The 25,976-nt window shown below is 42.4% G+C and overlaps 1 protein-coding gene across 2 annotated transcripts in view; it reads left to right on the top strand.

Annotated features, from left to right (window-relative positions):
• Positions 1-1,874, top strand: part of RNLS (renalase, FAD-dependent amine oxidase) — a 215,524-nt gene extending 213,650 nt beyond the window's left edge. For both annotated transcript variants that reach the window (XM_015558831.1, XM_006755852.2), the window contains one exon: positions 1,391-1,874. In XM_015558831.1, coding sequence (XP_015414317.1) covers positions 1,391-1,543 — 153 coding nt within the window. In that variant the 3' untranslated portion in view covers positions 1,544-1,874. The remainder of the gene's footprint in view (positions 1-1,390) is intronic.
• The last annotated feature ends 24,102 nt before the right edge of the window (positions 1,875-25,976 follow it).

The following is a 25,976-nucleotide window of genomic DNA, read 5'->3' as shown; positions in this document are numbered from 1 at the left end:
TCCAACCACTGAACACCACGATCCAGGGCTAGTATGGACATTTTAAATCTAGTCTTTATGCAAATATTTCCAAAAGTGTTAGAAATTTGAGTTCCAGATTTAGCCTGCTCTGTTAGAATTCCTTTTTCTTCACCTCTTCGCTTTCGGTCCTTGGACAAGCAACCGTCTTTCTGAGTCTCAACTTTCTCATCTATAAAATGAGAATAAGTGCAACCACCTAATAGGGCTGCTGTGTGAATTCAGTGGGGTGTGCATGTTAAAGCATTTGGTATCAGTGAACATTCAAGCAGAGCTGACAATGAATACTTTGTGCACATTAGAATTGGGTCTTGAATATTGGGACTATTATTGTGAACATTAATGATTACAGGAAAATTAATAAGCTGGCACCCTTGGGGCCTATTAGGAGCCAGAGAGTTATTTGTCCCTGCACTACATGTCCCTGGACTATCAGTTCTCACATTCTGAAATTGCTAATTTATATAAAAACCTAACAGTGTTCTTCCTCCCTTAGTGCTTCACTGACAAATCAAATCATCTGACTTGTTAAAATTCCATCCAAAGCAGGAGTATAAAAGCTCTGACCGAGTGCCCGAGTCTGTCCTCTAGTGTCTCTCGTTTAGCCACTCAACGATCTCTTCTGCTGATTTCAAGATTATTGGCTTTGGAATTGCAAATACTAAATACTATGGCATGATTTCACATATAGGTGTAATCTAAAAGAGTCAAGTTCATAGAAACAGAGAGTAGAATGGTGATTGCTAGGAGTTGGTGGGCGGGAAAATGGGGACATGTTGGTCAAAGGGTACAGTTACAGTTATAAGATGACAGTCCTGGAGATCGAATCTGACTATAGTCAACAATACTGGATTGTATACGTGAAATCTGGTAAGATGATAGATCATAAAGTGTGCCACCAAAAAAAAAGTAACTATGTGAGATGATGGATATGCTAATTAGCTTGATTATGGTGATTATTTCACAGTGTCTACACATATCAAAACATCTAGTTGTGCACCCTAAATATATTCAATTTTTATTTGTCAACTTGATAATCAGTGAATGATCCTGTGACTGTAATTTCCTTCTTATAAAAAAAAATCACTGTACTTTCAACTAATTGGGCATATCATGAGATACTAATATTGAAGTTCAACGAACTTCTGATTATCTTATCAAATAATTGAAAATGCAAACATGTAAGGATGCACTGTAAACACTTGGATGAGGGGGAAGCATAAGGGGTCTTGGTTTTGTTTCCTGTTGCTCCTTTGAGACATCTTGATTTCTCCAGGTGGAGAAGCCTTCCCCAGGTGGGTGTTGACGGGATAGCACAACAGAATACAGAATGTCAATTGTAATTACACCCCACATACTTTTTTTCCCCCAGGTTACAAATGCTGCTGCCAACTCTCCTGGCCAAATGACTCTTCATCTGAAACCTCTCCTTGTGTGTGGAGGGGATGGATTCACTCATTCCAATTTCGATGGCTGCGTTGCTTCTGCCCTGTGTGTTCTGGAAGCTTTAAAGAACCATATCTAGTTCCTGTATTCTTTCTTTTAATTTTTCAGTTACAGCTGCACCCAATGTTATGTTAGTTTCAGTTAGACAACATAGTGACTAGACATTTATAGAACTTGTGAAGTCATCATCCCAGTAAGTCTATTTAGTATCTGTATTCTTATCATCTACATGTACTTTGGATTTTTGTTTTCACAATTTTCAGTTATTGATTGTTTTCATTTTCTGTTTTGTTCAGAGAAATTACCGGAAAATTGTTCTTCACTTGTTATTTATTCATATAGAATAAAAAATCAATTTTATAATGTTGATAGTTACAACCCATGCTAGAATAAAAATTCCTTGGATCTTATACCTTTGTCACCTTTCTGAGTTGCCATGTCTACCCCTTGATGGAGGAAAAGTAGGGTTAACCAATCCCAAAAAATTTTGTCAACTCAAAGTAACAGTTCATTTTGAAATTTTTGCTTCCAAATAAAGAATAATCATTATCACAGGCCCGTTTTTAATCTTCAAGTATGCCTTTGATTCAATATTTTTGCAAACTGCTGAACTTTAAGGTCCCTCCAAACTGTGAATAACAGAGTGTAATTTTCTTTCTCGTTTCTCTCCCAAGTTATTAAATGATCCTGAATTCTAGGTCATAGATGTCCTTGTCTCTAGGATCGCAGTTTGGAGGGCAACTTGACTAACGAAGTAAACTCTCTTCAAATTTTCAGAAAATAACCCGATTCAACTTGACTTTCCAAATCACACAGTACTTTTTAACCTTAAAAACTCCAATCTTGTTATGACGGACAAAACATATTGATCTTTACCTTTTGTTATCTCTTACGGCTGCTGCTGTTTCAGTCTGTGTGATCCAGTATGTGCTGTGGCATTTAGACTGGGTCAAGTTTAATGAATTTAATGCAACCAAAAAAAAATGTACTGAATGAGAAAATAGATGCACTTCAAATAGTTCAATATTTACCAACTTAATGGCTGTCGCATGCTTCAGTGACAACCCAGTGACCTGCTGGCTGAGAGAAATTAATTCCCCAGCCTTCCAAATAAGCGACTTGTTGCTAATTTGAAAAGCAAAATGGTCGGTTCTATTTTATGATTTTGAAAGGAAAGAAATCGTTGTGCCCTTTCAAACTAAGAATAGTTCAATGAAAGACTCTTTATCTTGGTAGTAACCCAAAGTTTCACACTTACATGGCCACCAATCATACACATGCACAGGCCTGGGCAGAACTTGCTTATATAGCTACAAAGTGGGCTTTGTGATCCTATGGAATGTGATTACCTGTGTCCTTTTAGCAACTAACTGATGAGAAACAGAAATGCCTCCATGTAGCTAATGACACTTCTTTCTGAAAGCAGAGAAAAAAAAGGAAAATTAATGTGATCTCTGTATGATGTGATGAAAACATTGAGACTTCTTTCATCATTTGGGCCCATATTTGGTTAACATTATCTTTATTTTGGCTTTATCCTTAAAACATGGTAGCAAAGTCATTCAAATGTATTAACTACTTTGTTTTTAATATTATTCTGGAGCCATTTGACGGAGAGCATCCTGAAGTTTTAAGAACAAGGTTGTATTTGTCTCGTGAATGTATATCCTCCACAGAAGAGAAAAACAAAACAATTTGTAAAGGTGGGATGGGATACATAAGGACAGAACTCTCCTGAGCCATTACTGATGACTTTCAATATCTATTCATTCTGTGTTTCCCTAATAATTCTGTATGTAGATCATTGTTACTTTGCTATTTTAATCATTTTGAAAACTCGTTTTACATTTAGATCTATCTCTGACAGGAGCCGGCTAATTCCCTGATGCCCAGATAAGGAAGAAAAAATGTATCAAATGTTTATGTTCTTTGCTTTCATTCACACCCATCCCTGCAGAAATGAAATGGATATGGGGTTATCCTGTGCTGGAAGCCAACCCAGCCGGCTGTGAAACTCAGGTGGCTTAGTCACCCTGAGAGACCCAGGGCTAAGGTGTCGGCTCCCCTGGGAAAGAGGGGTCAGCACCGTTTGGAACGGTTGCCAAGGTGTATGTATGTCAGCCCCACAGGCCCACACTGCACTACGACATTTCCAAACAAGAACGTTTATTAATCACGCCAGCCAAGGAAAGCTGCTCTGTTTTTGAAAGGAGCATATTCAAGAGAGAAACAACTTGAGCAGTGGGGTGATTTCATACTTGTTAGCTGATAAATATAGCCTTTGCCGGGATAAAACTGTATGATGCAGTGTTGAAAAGCTTAATTACCAAACTGTCTATGCACGTTTTGCTCAGGCAGCAAGGGTGACAAATTATACAGAGGAATAGTATTTTTCACCTTTGGCATTTCTGAAGGGGAGAAGCATGTCTAAAAACACTAAGAAAGCAGTAATAATCCTAGGATAGATGGGGGGCGGGGGGTGTGGTAAGACACTTCTTTGAGTAGAAAGCAGTAATAATCCTAGGATAGATGGGGGTGGGGGTAAGACACTTCTTTGAATCACCAAGCCTGTGCAAAATGCCATCATCCCCACTCCCCCCCGACCCCCCAGCCTACCCATTACTATGTTAACTAAAAAGAACAAAGTCAATTTTACATCTATCTAGTATTTTCTACTCATCCAAGTATGTATAGAATGAGTATATATCCACTTTTCATCCTCCTAACACCTTTGTGAAATATGCAGAGCAAGGAATTCTTATTCACCTTTGACAAATGAGGAAACTGATGCATGCCTTAACCGGTTTGGCTCAGTGGATAGAATGTCAACCTGTGAACTGAAGGGTCCCGGGTTCGATTCCAGTCAAGGGCACATGCCTGGGTTGTAGGCTTGATCCCCAGTAGGGGGCATGCAGGAGGCAGCCGGTCAATGATTCTCATCATTGATGTTTCTTATCTCTCTCCCTTCTCCCTTTCTTTCTGAAGTCAATACCATATATATATATATATAAAAAGAAACTGAGGCATGGAGATTGGCCAACCAAAATCACATAATGACATGCCAGGACAAGACCCAGGCCTTCTATGAACACTTCTATTTACACGGCATCATGCTGCTGCCATATGAACTTGATAATTAAATCTGAACTGAAATATTAGTTGGCAATACAGTCAGCATCGTTATTGGTCCTGTTATTGATGCTTCATTTCAGAGAGCTAATACTAATCCTGATGTGGTATATGCAGGAGTCTAATATGGAGTAAAGTCTCCATGAGTTACTGGCTAAATGATTTATATCCCCCTTATTTTTATTTGCTGGTTTATTTCCTTCTTCAAAGGGTTCTTGCTGTGAGAAATGGCTGCATCACAATGACACTGAATATCAACTGAGCAGTAGTAGGTTAGCTACAGACTACATTCATCATTTCTTTCTTTGTTTCTTCATTCGTTTTGTTTCATTCTCCTCTGTCATTTCTTTCTCCTCTTTTATTTTTTCTCCTGCTTCTTCCCCTATGCCCAAGTCTCCATTCTCATAAACCTGCAATATAAATGCAATCACATTATGATTCATATCATTTGTTCTATCTTATTTTAATATATCCTTTTTTCCCCTAAAATTTTAAAACACTTGATTCTGCATTTAATTCAAGTGGCCCGGATAATCATTATTTTGATTTTCAGAAGTGATGCCAGAATTTAAAACTGGCTGTAGATGTCGGGGATCTCCGTGCTGATAACCTAAAAAACACATGCAAAGGACGGGATCAGGCTCTGTGCTGGGCCCGGTGGAATATCATCAGCAATCGCCACCTGAAGGTTCTGGTCAGGGGAAGACAAAGCCACAGGAAGTGGAAGGCAGGGCCGAGGTTCATGTCGGTGTCATGGCAGGCAGTACATTAGATGCTCTAACTCATGAAGCTAGGGAATCTTCAGAGAAAGGACCCTGTTTCTTTAGGAAAGGGTCCCTGGTCAGGTGCAGAGGTGCATCAGGCAAACACACACCTCCACACCCATCCTGGGCAGACCTGGCTGACTCCAGGAATCGGAACTTCATAGCAGAACAAATGGGTCTTTTCTGTGGAGAAGGCTCAATGGGACCCAGAAAGTGGGAAGAGGAAAAAGCTTCAGCAAACCTCAGACTTGCTCATGCAGGACTACGCGGCGGTATTCTAGTCTGGAATGTGTTTGTGTCTCAGCCAGTATCATCTAGTCAGGCAAGCCAGGGAAGAATGGAATGGTAATGTGGTCTACGTTTCCTTCTCAACAGATAGCCATTATAGTCCAAGTAAGATTTCATAGCAGAATTCACCAAATGGACCTGCTAAAGAGAAAGACTGTCCAGGAGAGTGTTAATTTACAAGGCATGTAGAACCACAGAATCCTGGAAATCAAAGTTTAGAAGGCTTGGAGACCATTTTGACCAGTTCTTAGCCATGTTGGATTTTGAACCCACTTGAGAAGCTGGAGAAAACTATGGATCTTCTCCTAGTAGCAACAATAAAGATAACTATGCATGCACGCACATAGAATTTGCATGCCATTTCAGAGCCTACTTTTATAAATAAAGTTTTATTGGATCACAGCCTTGCCCGTTCGTTTGTGTATTGTCAGTGGCTGTTTCTGTACAACCACAGCAAAGATGAGTGTGTCAGAGACCATATGGCCTGCAAAGTCTAAAAAAGTTAACTCTCTGGTGCTTTAATAAAAAGTTTGCTGACTCCTGTTTTAGGGGATTACAAACCCTCCAAAATCTATTTTTAGACACTCTGGAGTCTATGGACCCCAGATTAAGAACCTCTAAATCTTGACCCATGGCCTTATGTAAATACAGGCTTATCTTAGATCCACACATCTGGGCCATTGGTCCATGATCCTAAGCCCCATTGGAAATCTTTTAAGGCAAGAGTTTAGCTTTGTAGTTAAGAACACATTCTCTGGACTTAAATAGATCTGTGTGTTACCCAGACTTTGCTCCTCATTGTGTGACCTTGTGACTGACACCTCATCATTTGAACAATGAGTTGATGGAAGCTACTCATAAGATTATTGTGAGGCTTAAATATACAGAAAACCTTACTGCTGGACACATAGTAAGTGCATAATAAATGATAGCAATGATGGTGATGATGATGAGGGGGAGCGGGAAGGGGGAGAAAGAGTAGAAGCAGATCCTGCTCGTGCCTCCAAAGCCCCTGGGAAGGCCAGTTTCCTCTGCATTTACATAGGACACTTAGGAAAGCAGATGATAAGGAGAGTGTGTACATGGACAGCCAACCATGGTGAAACTCAGAAGCTTAATAGCTCTAGGTTTCTTCAAAACCCTCATGAAACAGAGTGGTGGTGTCTCCCTGAGACCAGCCATGAGCCACGTTCTCTTGTCTCGTTGCTTGTCCCATTGGTTTGTTCTCAGGGGGTCCTTGAAAAGAAACCAGGGTAAGTCATTACCAGGCGTCGAGATGGTATAAAATAGAAGCATTCTCTGCAATGAACAGTGTCTTGTCTTTAGCAAGTATGTGTGCCAAATGCAAACAATTGCATGCTTGGACTAGGTCCTCCTGAAGATTGTTTACAGGCAGACCTTGGAGATATTGAGGGTTTGGTTCCAAACCACTGCAAGAAAGCAAGTACCACAATTCAGCAATTGGCCATTTCTTTGCTGGTGGAGGGTTTTTACCTTCAATCTGTAAAATGCACATCTGTGAAGCACAATAAAGCGAAGGTCAATGAAACAAGGTATGCCTATACTTACGCTCTGAAACACTGTGAAAACTTGGATTTAGTTCACACTGTTAATGCATCAGGGTAAGTATGCCGATTCATTGCCTATCCTTGGTCTTCATTTCAAAAAGCTCAGCTCCTGGTAAATTCCGTGACATCGTGGTGGGTTCCATGGCATCCTGAACCCACCACTTTCTACACATGTGATGTAGACCAGTTTCTTATGTCCCTCAGCCTCAGCACCCTCATCTGTAAAACCCGCATAATCTCCAAAAAGATATTATAAAGTTAGATAAAAAAGCAGTTTACTATTGGTTTTAGAATTGACAACAAATCAATGGAAATAATGGCAATAAAAGCACTTAATGTTATCAAGGAAGCTTTACAAAACCATACATGGATTAAAGGGGTAAATATAAGCAAATATATATTCCTCCTAATAAAACAGAGCAAAAATATAGATGAATATTTCAAACTCTCAGAAAATGAAACTACAAGTTTTATAGATTAATTATGAAAAAAATCACTTAAAATAACTTATAGTAAAAGTATAATGCCCTTAATGTAGATAAAACTTCCCATAGGTTAAAATTTGTTACTTTATGTAAACATCAATGATGAAAGAGAATCATGGATTGGCTGCCTCCTGTACACCCCACACTGGGGATCGAGCCTGCAACCTGGGCATGTGCCTTGACCGGGAATTGAACCCTGACCTCCTGGTTCATAGGTCAATGCTCAACCGCTGAGCCATGCCAGCTGGGGCAGTTATTTTATGTTGTATCATATATATACATTGTTTTTAATTGTGATAAGATGGTCACATATTTATACTTTGACTTTATATATGTATTTATAAAATATGGCTACGTTCTCTGACTTTATAAATTTATAGCATGCTGTATATAGTTGTTGTAATAAATACCCTTGCACATGCCTCTTTTACACTAATGCATCCTAATTTTTCCAAATATGGGCTTTGACCCATAAATGATTTGTAATAGCAATTGAGAGAACCGAGAAGTCATTTTTGTTGTCTCAATTTAAAAAATATATATTCTTTTATTTATTTCAGAGAGGAAGGAAGAGGAAGAGGGAGATAAAAACACCAATGATCAAGCCTATATCCCAAGCATGTGCCCTGACCAGGAATCACACCATGACCTCCTGGTTTCTAGGTTGACACTCAACCACTGAGCAAACCAGCCAGGCTGTTGTTGATTTTTTAATTAAAACAACAGAAAGAAAAAAGAAAGAGAAGGCTGACATGTAGTAAGAGTAGCTATTATTTTATAAAACTTTTGTTTCCTTGCCCTGGCTCAATGTAAACTGGTTTCATATAGAAAACCACCTCTAGAAATACGATATGTAAAATAAATTAACCACTCGTGTCCAATCTAGCCCCTATACCCAACAGTTCTTTCTTAACCCAAATCTGGAGGTGCTGAGGCTGGGGCACAAAGTTACAGGCTTCAAAAAAAAAAAAGAGACCAAATGTGATTCTATCTCTATACCATGCATTACAGGCTGTTCTAGGAATCTGCCTCACCAGGCATATCCCTAACGTAATGGCATTTCCTTTTCCTTCTGGGTAGAGCCAGGGCTGCTGTCTCCCACAGATGGCCACGTCCCCTTCACAGGTTTCATTGCTCTTTGCTAGACACGGTACAGCACAATATACTCTCTGTCCACACACCCTGAGGCAGAGAAAAAGCATCAGACAGCAAGGACCTCCTGGGGCCGCATGTTTCCATTTGTGAGGATGGTTTTAGAGGGAACAAGAGCAGAGGCATAACATAACACCACCAATTTTCCAGGCCAAAGTGCTGGGCATTTGATTTAGACCCCTCATGTCATGTCGAAACCATATGCAATCCATACCTTCTGACCCAGATGACAGATAACAGTCGTCTTAAATCAAAATAAAACAGGATGGGGTGAACAAACCCACATAAAACAAGCTGAGAAGTCCTCTCCGTCTCTCTGGGAATTTGAGAGCCTGCTGAGCTGTCCAGACCAGGGATGGAAGGCTGTGGTTTACTAGTGAGCTGGCTTGGAAGTTTTGCTGTCACTAAGAAGAGAAATCTGCAGGCTAGTTCAGCATAAATGGCGCCCTGGCTGCATTGAGGGTGACCACAGGTGAGTCATAAGCAGTGCAGAAAAGTAGAGATGCACGCTGGATGTCGGAGGAATGCCACTTTTATCTCCGTCTCAAGACAAGTGTCTCATGAGGAACTGAAAGTGGAATTACTTAAACTGAAATCTGCTGACCTCATGCGCACAGTTCCTTCCCTGACCCGAGTCTGGGAAGTGTCACTGGTAAAGCCCCAGAAATGAATTTGCCATCAGAAAGGAACAGAATTAGATACTCTCAGATGCACTCAGTGACATTTCCACAGCATTAGATGCCAACCCTCTCCACCTCAAACCAAAGCACTGAACTGCTTGGTTCTGTGCCGTTGTGGGAGGAAGGCCTCTATCAAAGGCAGGCTCCAGCACCACAAGCCAAAGATAAATAGCAGAGGAAATCATTGAGACCATGACCTCTTGGTGACCCGCTGGAGCTCAATCTTTGCTAGACCTCAGAATATCAAACAGCCACCAGCCCGCCAAGAGCAGTGTATGTAAGAATAGCATGGAAGCCACCTCGGCCTGGCTCTCTAGGAGCTTGAGGAGAGAAATCCCAAAGGAATTTTCGGTGATAGCCCCAAAGCAAGGGCTTGATGTTTAGGTGAAGAAATCCCTTCTGTCCAGTGGTAAGATATCAATAAGTGAAAAATGTGGTTTCTCACCAACTAGCAAACAATGAACTGGCAGGATCTCACGGGACCTTCTCCTCCCGGGGGTTTCGGTTATGGAGTCCCACCAGTGAACAGTATGGAGTGGTTGCTATATGGCCAGTCTTGTGGAAAGTTCTCAGAGGACGGTCAGCAGAACCAGACTCGTGCTGCTCATGGAGGGAAGCACTGAGCAGAGAGAAGCATGGGTTCGCCTTTGACGCAGTTCGCCTTGTGCAGCACATGAAAGCAACTCCGGACGCCACTTCCAGTTTAGGGAGCCCCTGAGGCACAAGACAGACACTGAGGCTAAAGGGGACCAGCATCTAACAAGCAAGGCTTGGCCCCTAAGTTGCCATGGGAGTGTCCGGCCTGAAGACGGAAGCAAAAGGGGACCAGCATCTAACAAGCAAGGCTTGGCCCCTAAGTTGCCATGGGAGTGTCCGGCCTGAAGACGGAGGCAAACTCAGCTGAATCCTCAAAATAAAAGGTGTGGAGAGAAGCCGGGAGATAAAACCTGACCTTCAGTGTGATCGGTAGGAGATCATGACCACAGGAGAAGTTCAAACAGATCTAATTTGCATCTCTTAGCTATAAGACCAAGGAGTACAAAGATCCATTGAGAGAGATGATATAGAGAGAAATACATATACATATATACAAAGATCAATCACATGCAAGAAGATCAATTCTTCAGACTGAAGCAAGACTCCCCCTTGATTCTTCCAAGGGCTTCTCTTATTTAAGCTACAAATAAGGGGGACTTCTCAGGTCCTTGCTGCCTCATTTTGTCACTTTGTTACCCTGTTGCAGATTCCCCCAGACAGCCATGACCTCTGTCCTTGACCCATTGTGGGGTGGTCATCCAGACAGAGCATCTAAACCTTGTGACCCCGAGGCCAGGCCTTGGTTTGTTTTTGGGTGAGAATGACAACTCAGACTTGTCCAATGTTTCTGTACTTTGGTTTTCTGCACAGCATCTCAAACAGGGACTTAAAGGAGGAAAAAAACACACACAAAAAACAATAAAATGCTTTCATGCACAGAACCTCAGTATACTAATCCTATTTACATATAGAAAACCTGTTCTCAGGAATCCCATTGTAAATACTCCTTTCCTCAGAGAACTATCAATTCATAGCCATTCCTTGAGAATGCTAAGTGAGGGTTTTGTGCATGGAAACATTTTGTTCAATCTCATGGTTATTACATTTTATTTTAAATGGCCAAAGAAGCCTGATAGATTTGATTCACTTGGATTTTGCATTTTATTGCTTGTTCCCCAAATAGGATATGCCTCCTTGAGTTTCACTGATCCTTTAACAGACTCAGGCAATTCATTGATTCCAGCGAGCATTTGTCAATTGTCTCCCTAACAATTGACTACCTTCCAAAGACTTCACTTGGGTTTCCTTCCTTTATCTATTCTCAGTGCATGTGGTCTGAGGCAGTGCACTATGCCCTGGGCAGTGGGGGAGAAGGGAGGTAATCTCTAGGCCTGAGTTAATCAGTGCTTCACATTGTGTTGGCCTCAGCAACATGTTCAGGAGTAAAATAAACATAAAATAAACTTGTTCTATCATATTGAGGTTCGAAAGTCGATGAAAAGCACATCATAAAACAAAGTGTCTTCCTAGTGTGTCCTTTGACCACTGTCAAGGATTCATGGAACTTCTCTGCTTATGAACAAATCTTACATGAAAGTTTCTCCCTATAATTAATTATAAGCCCATAAAATTTCATTCCTTTCCCAAGATATTTAAGATCCAAATTTCTCAGACCAGCCCCCGTGGGTGCTCCGTCTTTTCCAAGTGTGCTTCTGAGACCCTTACAGAGACACTGGATCATGTAGCTCTTCTTAATTTCTACATCTAGATTCTTTGTTCCTCTCTTCCTGCTCCCTTTTTTCATGGCTTCCTTCCATCACTGGTCATATTTCTAAAAAAATGGATCCAAACCCAAAGTGTGGAGGTCTGACTGTATTGCTCCCAGTGTCTATAATTTGTAGGTTATATTCTCTTGCAGCGGTTCTCAACCTGTGGGTCACGAACAATGAAAATACATCCTGCATATCAGGTATTTACAGTACGATTCATAACAGTAGCAAAATTACAGTTATGAAGTAGCAACGAAAATAATTTTATGGTTGGGGGTCACCACAACATGCGGAACTGTATTAAATGGTCGCAGCATTAGGAAGGTTGAGAACCATTGGTTAGAGTATGTATTGGTCATGTTTTCCTCCAGGAATCCAACCACTCCTTGTGTTTTATAGCATTGCTTCTCTGTCACTTGTTGGGTTTGCAGCAGTGTATCTTCAAACATCTGCCAAACTGCTAGGGTCTTCACTCTGTGAGATTGGTAATGCCTTAAAAGAGGAATGCGCCCTAACTGGTTTGGCTCAGTGGATAGAGCTTCGGCCTGCAGACTGAGGGGTCCCAGGTTCGATTCTGGTCAAGGGCATGTACGTTGGTTGTGGGCATATCCCCAGTGGGAGGTGTGCAGGAGGCAGTTGATCGATGTTTCTCTCTCATCAATGTTTCTCACTCTCTATCCCTCTCCCTTCCTCTCTGTGAAAAATCAATAAAATATATATATATTTTAAAAAGTTGAATTCATGGCATATCAGTTGGCACTTTGGAAAATAGACACTGAGATCAAATTAGATGTAGAAGGGGAAGTGTCTGTGAAAGATGAAGAGTGCAGGGAGCAGAAGTGGGTATGGAGCGCTTTCAGGTAGTGATGCATGTCTGACGTCTGTGAAAGAAGAGAAGGAAGAAGGAGTAGGTTGGAAGAGCCACAGAGTGCAAGCTCTAGCTCATCTCAGGCTGGTCATTTGAGAGCACAAGAGCAAAGATAGCCTGTTAGAGGGAAGAGATGGCTCAGGCAGGAGTGGCCCAGTTCTTGTGCCCCAGTCTGCTCAGTGCAATACCTAACTATCAGCCAACTACCATCCTCACTGCAGGAGTAGAGTACCTCCTGGAAGCCACGTATGGCATTGTGGGTATTTTAAAAGGGGAAATCTGGCATATGGTGTGTTTGTGTGTGTATGTGTGTGTTTATTTTATTGATTTCAGAGAGGAAGGAAGAGGGAGAGAGAAAAACATCAATGATGAGAGAGAATCATTGATTGGCTACCTCCTGCATGTCCCCTACTGGGAATTGAGCCCACAACCTGAGCATGTGCCCTTGACCAGAATCAAACCCACTACCCTTCAGTCTGCCAGCCAAGGCTCTATCCACTGAGCCAAACTGGCAAGGGCTGTGTGTGTGTGTGTGTGTGTGTGTGTGTTTAAAAGAAAGAAGATCAGCCCAGCTGGTGTGGTTCAGTGGTTGAGCATCAACTTGCAAACTGGGAGGTCACAGTTCTATTTCCAGTCTATATGCCCAGGTTGTGGGCTCAATCCCCAGTGTGGGGCATGTGGGAGGCAGCTAATCGGTGATTCTCTCTCATCATTGATGTTTCTATCTCTCTCTCTCCCTCTCCCTTCCTCTTTGAAATCAATAAAAATATATTTTTTTTAAAAAAAAAGAAAGAAGATTGTCTTGAAAATAGGAGTCTGAGACATGATAAAACCATGAAAACCAGAATAGAATCTTTTTGTCTGGGAGAACAGGTCTCACCCCCAACTTCTAGTCTGTCTGGTTGAAAGAGAATAATTTCCCAACTTTAAAAAGGAATAGAATTAGAAATGCCAAGAGTGCAAAGTATTCTGGGACTGCTGGGCATCCAACATGCTGTGTTAATCATAAAGGGGGAAAAGCCCTCTGTTTTGGCCACAAATCAGGGGAGTTATTTTGGGATCAGCCTCATCAGTGACCCAGACATTACCATTTGAGTTCCAAAAAGCCCTGAAGAACATGAGAGCACTTTGCCACTGTTGTGTGTCTCTTTCTTCACAGGACTTTTTGCACGAATCCGCTACAAGTCCAGCATTCTCCTTCTCAAGGGAGCCTGCAGAGAAGCAGGTCATTGTCATTAGAGAAGGTGAACTTTCCTGGAAAGTGATTGGCCTGCCTATGCAATGGCCTTCAAGGCTCACAGTCTCCAAGATCTTATACGGTCTTGTAAAAGAGCATTCAGACTTTACCTTATACCAGCCCATCTTCTGCCAATAAATTGCCCCATATAAGAAAGCCCAGGAATATACCACTATTTCTAGAATCTTTATGATATTTTCTATGTAATTTCTCTGATGCAACTTGCTGGCTATTGGGGAGTAGATTCAAAAGGATTCAAAGAAAAGTAATGCATGATGTTAACCCAGAAAGGATGACTGATGAATTCCCTACTCAGGTCACCTATGAGCAAACTCAGACCCTCCTCTTACTCAAGGGGAAAAATAAATCGTTTATAATAACCAATACTAATCGTGCACTTTTGCATAATCTCATTTCATATTTAGAACATCCTATCCACAAGGTCTTTACATAATCCTCCTTGGAGAGATGCAGACACCTAGGGTCAGCGTGCTTAAGTAATTTACCTAAACTAACCCATCTGGCAAATGGCTGAGTTGAGACTTGACCTTGGGCCATTCTGACTCCAGAGCCTGTACCCCTAACAACATTTTCCTATTTCTCAACCATTGTGATCAGGACAGATCCAGGTTCTGGGGGAGCCTGAAGCTTATATATTAGGGACCCTCATTAAGAAAAAAGAAGAAAATATATGAAAACAAAGTGCAATCCAAGGCCTTATAAGGGGTCCATGCGCGTGAGGGAAGCTGAAGCTTAAGCTTCATTAGCTTCACAGTAAATCCATTTTTTATTGTGATAATGATATTATTGCCAACAATGCCAATATGAAGAAGAAGAATTATTCTTCAAATCCAAATATATAAAAATCAGGTTGGCTTAGGATTTAAAAATTTACTTTGGATAACAAAGTTGCTCTAGGTACTCAGAGACCCCATATGCCCCTTTCCAACACCATATAATTTCTCTGTATCTGAGTCAGACCCAACCTGCTCAAGTTATCTTCATGCTATTCTTGCATCTCTGTTGGTGCTAGCTTTCAACTTCTTAATAATGATTATAATTATTAACATTACTATGTGTGCCATGCTTTGCTCTAAGCCCTTTTCTCATTGCCTACTAATTAAAATACCTTGTATCATTTCCACTTTTCAGATGAGGAAACTGAGGCCCTGAGAAATTAAACAGTGTATTTTTGAAATCTGCTCTTTTAACCACTACAACACAGCGCTTCCAATAATCCAGGTAAATCAGACCTTAGGGACTCCATAGAAACCAGACATAATTACAATGCTTGATAAAGTACCAAACATAAGGCTACATATTCTGTAAGTCACAGACTTAATACTTTGGTCAGAATTCCCTGTGAATAGTGTAAGAACAAAACCATATTTAAAGCCCATTCAACAATTCTGAGACATAGAAGTCCTTGAAACTATGTAATTTAGTGATAGGAAATACATTTTTCCCTGGGTTGCAAATTATGAAGCCCAAAGAATAAGCTTGGTAGTGCCTGGATTGACATACTAGTACTTACTATAAGTATTATACTTTTGTAGTCAATATTAAGTGACTAGAGATGTGTGCCACCCCTGAAAACTGATAGCTAACCAGAAACGGTGCCTGAGGAAACTCGGGGATGGTATAAAAATTATCTGGTGAAACTGGTTTGGCAGTCTTCCTGGGACTGAAGCTCCATGGAGGATACCTATCTGAGTCATGTTTCTTGAACTTAAATGTTTGAAGGAATCTCAAATTTTACCTTGTTCAAACCCTTCATTGACAGGTGAAGTCAGTGGAACCTTGAGATGCCAGAGGTCACAGAGCTGATGAGCATCATTCATTCAATAAAATACTTGAACAGGTTATGGAACTAAGATAGAGGACTCTTCCACTGCACTATGCTGCCCTCTGGCTAGGATATACTATTGGGCACAACATCAGTTATCTTGTAATTTAAAAAAATCTGTATATGACATAGGCACACAAGATTTTCATTGGGTTGGGTTCTGTATACCAAGCTACCATCATCTCCCACAGTTCCCCAGTATGAAACCTTGTTTTTTGTATTTCCCAGAAAGATGTGATTCTCAACCAGTTGTTCTTAACCAACACCTTGGAACTTTTCCAAACCAATTATTTATAGATAATAATGTAAATGACTAAATATATTAATGCTAAGTAGGAAGCAAGCAGAATGTGATAACATTTTCTACTGTGACCAGAGTATTTAGAATTAGAAAATGATTAAAGTCCACAGGGTGAATGTTCAGGGAAACTGAGGCATCCAGAACACTCTGTAGCTTGAGGGATTCAAGCTTACCAGAAACAGAGCATTAGAGGTGCCACTTTCCACACTTCCATGATCCTTGTGTCAAAGATCCCTGCATCTCAGGAGAAGGGATGAGCCTATCTTTTATGATATCAAACCCCTAACGCTCCCAAGATAAGAGTACCTCTATGGAATTTGGTCAAATGGCTCCTATTATGACCTAGTGGCCAAGTCTTAGGCTTGGGATTTATTCCTAACCATCATCGTAACTCACCTTGCAACTTTGAGTTTATTACTATTCCCATTATCTCAGTTTGTTCATCGGTAAAAGAGAAGAATGAATATTTGCAATCATCAAATAATAATTGCACTTTGCATGGAGAATTCCCAGTGAAATGAGAAGTCATGATTAGCATACATACCAGGGCTATCTAGTTAATATTAATTATCTCATGTATTTCCCACTACAGGTCTAGGAGGAATGCATTATTATATCCTCTGTTTACAGCTGTGGAAACTGAGGATCAGAGAAATTAACTAATTTGCCCAAAGGTATCAGAACAAGTGAGTTGTGGAGTCAGTGTTCAAACCTGCCTTTAAAGACTATTTTTTCCACAAGTTAAGATGGATTTTATTTAATAGGATCCAGAATGCATAGTCCTAAACACTTATCTTATGTCCAAAGTCCTCTGAGAATATATGGCTAAAAACTCTCTCTTAAAGGAAATATCAGTAATGGCACAGTCAGTCAACAATATTTATTAACTACCCTTTATGTCCTACCAAGAATGATGGCAACAACATTTTGTATGCCAGACTCTCAACTTCTCAAAGTGTTATCCATATCTACTGATGCATTTTATTCTCACAGAAATATTACGATTCCTCAGAGATGAGGTCAAAAAATTTGCCTGGTCAATTATAGTTTCCTGACTCTTCACCCAGAGAAATTTCTTTTGGGAGGAGGAGTTTTCATTTATGCACGTGTGATTCAATTACTGTATTGGATATTTTAGGTAAAAGAATAAGTGTTTGCTGTAACAAGTCACAGTGCAGATCTGCTTTTGAGATTACCTTCTCCTTTCTTCTTTCAATCCCACCCTCCTGAAGTTATCCATGGAAAGTATCAGTCTATAATCTCCCATTCCAGACTATAAACATTCATGGTTTTAAAGATAGTATCATAGACTGACTCATGTAGTAAATGCCACTTCTTCCAGGATGTCATAAGTATAACTTTAACAATTTTAGCACAGGAATCCACTTGAGATTCTATCAGTGACCCTAGAGACTATTTTTGTCTCCCCCAGTGATCTCATACCTGCCCTCGTGGACCCTTCTCCCTAGCTCTACGCCTCCCAGACTGACCATTTACAAACTAGGTTCCCCAGATTCATTGCCACTGACTGAACTTGCTATGTTCTGAGTTTGTCACCTACTTGCCATAGTCACTGTTCATCCTAGTACATAAAAATTGTGGTCCAGACCCACTCTGTCACCTTAGCCAGCTGCCCATCAGCTTCCATGGAGGGTATCTTGTGGTCTCAAAGGATGACTTTATAAGAACTTCAAATTGGGAGAATGTAGCACAGCTTCCACTAATCCCATCCTGCCATGCTCCTGACAAGGTAAGAGTGTCTCTTGGGCTCTGTCCTAAAATTGTTTTACAATCACTTAACTTATACTCACATCACATCCATTTTGACATCATAATGTGATTTGCATTGATTTGAGGCTGCCATCAGGATGAGCTCATAACTATGTCAAAACCTCTGCTGGGTAAATAAAGAACTGATTTTGAATGTGGGGAATGATGGAGGATGGAAAAATCACAGAAAGGGACCAGAAACAATACAAGCGCCGCAGGGAAATTTTAGACATCAAACATTTTTTTTAACACAAAATACCAAAGGTCACTAGTCTCCCACATCAAATACACAGACCATTTTTTTAAACAAATCCCTTTCAGGCTGAGTCTTGAAACAAGTCTCAAGTATGTGATTGTGTAAAGAAGATGCTAGGATAATTTTAAATTTGTTGTTTTTAAAAAATGATGGAGGATCTGTTCGGGATGTCAGACACGGAAGGCGATGAAGAAGGGCACCATTTTCTTCCTGTCCCCATTCCGCGCGTGGACTTCAACCTACCCAGAGTTGTTATCGTCCGACAAACCAGTCCTGAAGTGCGAAAGTCCAGATCATACTCATTTGCAGGCCTAAGATGCCACCAGATGTGGCTTTGTGCCAGTTTCTAAAAAGACTAGCCGCCCCCTTTGTATTCAGTGAAGGCTGACCAGAGCACCCCACTTCTCCCAGGATGCAACTGCTATAGTTATCTCGGACACAGTCCAACGTTTATCTCGGTTTAGCCAAAGGTGGGTGGCATCCGCATGAAAACGACCTTCACCCTCTCATCCTGTCTGGAGAAGGCGGGCAGAGACCGAAGGTTTTCGGGCTGAGTTCCCGCCGACCTTAACTGGAATAACTTGCTCTCTTTCATGAACATCTGCAGCTGTGTTCTCCTCGGGGAGTTGTCCAACTAAATGTGATTTTAAACATCTGTCAGCTAAATCAGAGCTCCAAATTTAGCACTCGGGAACATGATGTGGATTTGTGATGCTCGCTGGAGAACACTGGATCCATAAACCAAGTTCACATGACCCAGCCGGGTGGTACTCCGGTTGGTAATTTCGTCTATGACACATTTGAGTGACCACTTCCCTGCAAACCGCTTTCTGAACTTGCTGCAAGATCAATAGCCAGAAGGGGAAGTCTTCACACTGGGAACACGGACTGTGTTCCTATCCAATCGTTTGCCTGGAATTTTTAAAAATTCCCAGTGGGCTCATTTTCTCTGAATTTCCTGAAACTCTGTTCTCTGACCTGAGCTGCTTTTCTGGTCCAGCTACAACTTTGCTCCACTGAACCCGTCCTGGAGAAGGCGTTCTGCATGTAGTCACGAATCCTAGTTACCATGTTTGGAGATGTCCGGCATGGGAGAACCATCCTTTCCCTGCATTGAATGATGTGTCTGAAGGCCTTCACTCAGAGACTCTCTCTGCTGAGCCAGTACTCCCAAGTGGTTGGCCAGGGATCCTTCATGCACATGGGGGTTTGTAACCCACTTTATTAGTTCCTAAGACTATTGTGTCCTCGGAGGGAGACATGAGGAGGAACATCCTTGCAATTCAGTGTGGGTCCCCGACAGGTGATTGGCCACAGGAAGCTAAAACGTGTGGATTTGCTCGACTTAGGTTAACACAAAAGCTCACAGCCTCCCAAGTCCATTCCTCCATTAAGCCTTCCCTAGTTCTTCAGATAGTTAGTTACTTTCTCCAAGCTCCCAACACAGCCTTTGTGTGCCTCTCATTGGGTAGATTGTGTGGTGCTGTCAGGGAGTGTGTTCAAATGCCCCTGGGATCTCCAGGGAGGCAGAGCTGGGTTTGATTTGTCCTATCCCCAAGATGAGGACAGACTGTTGCCAATGGACATGTTATAGTGAATAAGTGCACGCAGGCCTGACATGGGTGTTTAAGGTAAACACCAAGGGGCCAGGAGAGGTGGTTCAGGCACGGGGTTGATGGCAATAGGAGAACCTTTACAAAGTTAGCTTGGATAACCACACATGGATCATGCATGCAGGGAACTGACTCAGCCATGTTTTTGCTGTTGGAGAGATGGCAGTCCTCTCACAGGTACCCCCAGGCAAGGACAGCTAGGAGCTAGGACGCAGGGAGAACAGTGTCATTTAAAAGGGTCATTTGTAGGGACTGAGAAAGGGGGAGCTTCTGCCTCAAAATATCTTCTTTCTGGCCCCTGAAATTAGAGTGTTTTAAATGTATTCCTGGAAGGCACGTTAATTCTTCCCTCTATTCATCTCACCTTTGGGATGACATACCTTGGAAGCCCACATTAGATAATAGCTAAGACCAAAGAGTATAGTCAGGGTTCAAACCCCCGTTTGTCATTCACTGCAGTGTATTATCCTGGGGAAATTGCTAAACATCTCTGAGCTAACTCATTAGGTAGTTGAAAGGATTACATGAGCCAGTGTGAGTAAGTATCTGGCATAGAGCCAGTGTTCAGTACCATTAATATTATCATCATTACTATCATTAGGTTGGACTCTTTTGTTTGCAAGTGATAAGAGTGAACCAAACCTGGCTTTAACATCCAGGTGTGTCTCACAGAAACCGAGTGGGCATGCACGTGGGCCTCAGACAGGTACCGTCACCTCTGCCCTCTCCGACATCTCCTTGATTTCCTCCTCTCGGCTTCTCTTCTTCTCGGATCCACATAATTGTTGGAGAAAACCCATCTCTCAACTCCTAAGCTGACACAGTGCAGATTCAGCTTCCAAAAAAGATACTAAAGCAGTTTTCTCCTGGCCTTATTTTCACATTTCCGGGGAAAGACTCAGATCCACTAACCTTGCATCTGGTGCTAGCACTTCCTATTCAGGCATAGGTGCCTCAGACCGGGTGTGAATGTGTGGTGTTGTTAGGGAGTGTCTGTGGCAGGGCTAGGCATAGGTGAGGCAGGGGTCGCAGGTACACTCTGGCCCCCTGCACCGGGGCCCACTGCATTGGGAGGAGGCTGGCAGAGAGGGAGGGCAGTCGGGTGTGTGGGGAGAAATCTCCATTATGTGGGCAGATGCTGCGAACGATACTTTCAAACTGCGATGAGGATGAACATGGGACATTTAGAAATGTGAAGAAATGTGTGAATTGTCTTGTGTGAAAAAAAATATTGTATGTATGTTATAGTCATAACTCCATTCCCTTGTGAAGGCAAAGATTTATAGGGAACACAAAGAAATTAGTTTAATGTTATGGTGATGATTTTTTAATGGCCCTAGATTTATTAACAAAACTTTGTTTAATGTGGAAAGCTCCTACGGGGATTAATAACCCTGGAGCCTTTGCCACCTAACACCTTAGCAAGGATTAGCTGACAGCTGGCTGCGAGCCAGGCCCCAGGGGACAGATCCTGGCCCCAGCGGAGGAGGGAGGGGGCAGAAGTGCCCGGACACAGTGGATGGATACCCAGGCCCTCTCTTCCCTGGAAGGTGGAAGGCGGAAAACCTGGCTCAGAAGCCTCCATAGAATTGTCACAGACACCTGAGAATTCCAGGCCAGAGACAGGGCCGCTACCAGAAAACTCCTTTGATAATAAAAAGGCATCGGGGACACTGTGAAAGGGCAACAAACACGGTTTCCAGAGCAAAGCTCATGCAACTTCCAAAGGCCCTCCAGACGCCCTATAGAAACATTTCTACAGAAACTAATAGCCCCAGGCCCGCCCACTGGCACTCCATCACTGGTTCCCACCATGGACACAGGGAGGGTGACCCGGGAAGTCTTTCCATGGGGGTTCTGGCGCCCTGCTTCTGCGAGGCTGAATGTCAATGGGCTGCTTCTTGTAGCATGTCCCTCGGGGATTGGTTAGGACAGATGGTCACTGTCATGTCAAAGCCAAAGACTTATGAGGCGGCAACGTTGAGAGCACTGTGAGAGCTGAACTCCTACCCCAGAGACAGACCCTTGAGACTCTGCCGGGACAGCGACCGCGGCCTGAAATGCAGAGGGCAAATCACAACCACAGCCCAAGCTGCAGAGTAAAAACAGTGTTGTTGAAATGGCTCAACTTGGCCGCCCTGAAACATTGCCCACATGTTTCCTGAAACACCGCTTTTATCTTCAACAAAGCTATATAAGGCCAAAGCTCCAGAAAATTCACTGCAGCCTGAAGGCTTTAAGTGAGTGGTCAAGGCCAGGCATGAGGAAGCCCAGAGTTTCCATGTTAGAGACCCTTCCTTCGTCTGCCCCCAACTATTGGCATCTATAGCCTCAGGCCCCCCGTGTCGGGTGGAGTGTCAACCTGCAAAGTTACCTATATAACACAATTACAAATAGCCATGCATTCATTAAGGGAGTAAGTTAACTGAGCACCTACTATGTGCCCAGTAGTGTATCAAGAGCTGAGGATAGCCCTGGCTGGTTTGGCTCACTGGGTAGAGCATCGGCCTGGGGACTGGAGGGCCCCGGGTTCGATTGCGGCCAAGGGCATGTACCTTGGTTGCGGGCACATCCCCAGTGGGGAGTGTGCAAGAGGCAGCTGATCAATGCTTCTCTCTCATTGATGTTTCTGGCTCTCTATCCTTCTCCCTTCCTCTCCGTAAAAAAAATCAATAAAATATATATATTTTTAAAGAGCTGAGGATAAACTGATGAATAACACTCAGTCCTGCTGAGTCTAGGTATCTATAGTCCAGTCGGGGGGAAAGGTACCTAAAGAGGCAATGACAGTTCAGGATCATAAATGCTCACAGGATTGCCTGGGTACTTGGCACACCTGAGAGAAACCTAACAGAATATTGAAGAGTCAGGAAGTTTCCTAAAGCAAAGAATGGTTCTACAGAGGGCTACAGGAAGTAAAGGACTCGGGCAGATAAAGATGGGACTAAAAACTAGTTATTAGACCCGTCAGCAATAGCCTCTGGCCCACCTCATACACAGAGCCCAGCGAGGGCCTGAATTGGCAAAAGTAGCACACTTCTGTATGTGCATGTGGAGAGCTGGATGGTGGAAGGAGTTGGGCACAGAAATAAAAACAAAGGCTTTCCTTCCTCCAGGAATTATTACAAAATCTGACTTTCTGATTGACAGCTAAGAGAACTGTCTGGAGTTTCTAGCAGAACAAGTTAGTCAGGTTAATCTAAATCACCTAAATTGTTTATCAAATCTGTAGAGTACCTACTGTGTGCCGGGTAGCTGGGCTGAATGCTAAAAAAGATACTGCATGGCAGAGAAAAGAGAGGAGAGATGGGATAGGGTCAGGGGTGGGGGGAAAGAGGGAAGGGAAAAGCTTTCGAGCAGACTAGGTCACCCAACAGCTTTCTGGTGGTGTCCGCTGACCGGCTGATTTCTATCTGTGGGTTGGTGACTAGCAACGTCATCTCTGCTAAGATGAACAGGAATGGATACTCTTGGAAGAAGGGCTTCAATTCAGCATAATACACCATTTCTCGCCAGTTGTCTCTGACATGCTTCAAATGTGGGACTAATGCTCTGTGGGAAGGCCCACCATTGGCAGATGTTTGCAGGCAAAAAAAAAAAAAAAGTTTAGATGACTCACTTAGACTTCTCTCCAGCCTGTGCCTGAGATTTGACAATGCTTAGCTGAACTATGGAGTGAAGGCATCTTCAAAGGGGCTTAGGAGGTTTAAGTTCTATGAGCATCTGTCTTAACACACACAGTTAAGTCACAAGAAAATGTCAAATACCAAAATGTGTCCCTCCAGCTTTGTGTGTTTGTGCATGTGCCTGTTTATGTGCACGCGCACACGTGTGTGTGTGTGTGTGTGTGTGTGTGTGTGTGTGTTGTTTGCAGTCAGTGACTTTTGCTGAATGTCGGATCTTTGTCCATTCTTACCTGACTCAAAAGTAAAGGGAAGCGTGTTGGGAGATGGGGTAAAAAAAAAAAAAAAAGGTGATGGGATTAGGAGCTACTAATCGGTAGTTACAAAAGAGGCACAGGGTTGTAAGGGAAAGCATGAGGAGTATAGTTAACAATATTGTCATAACTATGTATGGTGCCAGGTGGGCATTTGAATTATTGAAGGGAACACTTTGTAACCTATATAGATGAATGTCTATCTGCTGTGCTGTATACCTGAAACTAATACAGAAAAGTGTTGAATGCAATTGAAAAACAAAATAAAAATAGTAAAGGGGAGACACAGCCACCTAATTCATTCTCTACTCTTTGGAATCCCTTGTTGATAGAATTTTTAAAGCTGAAGGGGGCATAGAAATGAAATGAGAACCTGTCTATTGGGGTGCTTAGCATGCGCTTGGCATATTTTAGCCGTGATAGCAAAAGTAAAATAACTTTCACATTTCTCCTTTTACACATAAGGAAACTGGAGGACATAAACAGTTCAGATGAATTGTTCCAAGTCCCACAGCTGCTCATTCCTTTATGTATAAATTCAGGCAAACAATGCCGAGTGCTTGCCCCATGCTAGGCATTGTGTGCAGACACTGGCCAAACCAAGTACTAGAAAGCAGTTCACTGCATGTCCAGTCCGGGGTTCTCCCTTTAAATTCCGGAATTTACCCTTTAGGTACCCGGGTTGGAGGCAGCAACCTGCCTGTCATCTTTTTGAGGTGTTGCAAGAGTGATCTAATTTCTCAAAAACAACCTGTATCTTCCCCTGCGTATACAAGCATCTTGATCATTGGCAAAATATGGAGGAAATATTTTGATCTCAAAAGTTAAACCGGTTGTGAATTTCAGATTTACAACTTTCAAAACCATCAAGGTTGGCAAAATGAAGCACATTGAACAAGGTCAAGCGTAGTTTGCTATATTATACTATTAGATTGCTGTTATGTTAAAGAGTGTACTAAGTTAACAAACTTATTTGCCTCTTTCACAAGTGTTTGTTTTTAGGATGCTGGTCTCAAGCTATTAAAGCTTGGGTTAATGAAGTTATCTGTGGATCATTCCCAGGGAACTTGAAGTCAGGGGATACAAATGAGTTGTCCCAGCCAAATCCAGCCTTTGGCCATAGTATTTGGTTTGGCTTGCAGAGTGTTGGCCCACACGGGAGTTTTTACATTTTTGAATTACTTCACAACATTAAAAATCAGGAGGTTATTACATAAAAATAAAAATAAAAATTCTAGCTCCTCCTACGAAATCAGAAGTTGTTGAGATACTGAGCCACATTCTCACTCATCCGTCAACATGAGTTGACTACGCAAGTTGTGGACGGTACATGCCTTGGACCGGAATCAAACCTGGGACCCTTCAGTCCGCAGGCCAACGCTCTAGCCACTGAGCCAAACCACTTAGGGCTTTATTATTATTTTTATTGTTGACATTATTACCTATGTCCCCTATTGGTGGCCTTTTAAGTCAAGGCAAACACTCACCACTGCTCTGGACATCCAGTCCAACACTCTCCCTTTAAATGCTGGAATTTACATCTTATGTATCCACATTGGAGGCTTCAACCTGCCTGCCATCTCCTGCTCTCCTCCCTACCTGCCTGCTTCACTCACTGATGTACCAGGCCTTGCACTTGAGTTCATGGCCTTTGCTGCATATCAGGGGTCAAAATCTTTACAAAGTTGTATAGGCTTCCAACCAATTTTCTCCAGGAGTTGAGTTGGTTTTGATGGTCAGTGAGGTTCGAGTAAAAAATGCATTCATTCCCTTACCATGTGCTATTGTCTCCTATGTTCCAGATGGATGTGTGCTGAGAATGGAGGTGACTGAGATGAACAAGGCTTCGTCTCTCCAGAAGCCCTTGGGCTAGTGAGGAAGAGAAGCGTGTGATTAGATCGTTTATCCAATGCTATGGTGAGTCATGACAGCACAAAGATGGGAGTGACCGGATCTAAGAGGGGAATTTAAGGGATTTTATGAGAGCAAGTCATTGAACTGAGCAATCAGAGTCCCCCAGGGAAAACAGGAAACATTCTAAGGAAAAATGGAGCCGTTTCATACAGTCCATTGGTAACCCAGGTCTGGTGGTTTTAAAACAGGACCCCCAAATTCTTTGACATTCCTCTCACTGAGGGAATGTTCCACGTTCCTGCCCCCTGTTTGGATCTGGGTGGACTTGTGTGTGTTTTAACTACTGGAGTAGGGGAAAGTGGTGCTGTACAACTTCAGAAGCTGGGGTATGAGTGGGAGTGTACCTGCTGCTGGCTGGACCCCTTGCATTTGGAGCCCTGAGCCACCGTGCAAGCAAA

Source organism: Myotis davidii, unplaced genomic scaffold (genome assembly GCF_000327345.1).
Source record: "Myotis davidii unplaced genomic scaffold, ASM32734v1 scaffold933, whole genome shotgun sequence".
NCBI lineage: Eukaryota > Metazoa > Chordata > Mammalia > Chiroptera > Vespertilionidae > Myotis > Myotis davidii.
Note: the sequence above shows the minus strand (reverse complement) of the source record. Positions and strands in the feature narration are given on the sequence as shown.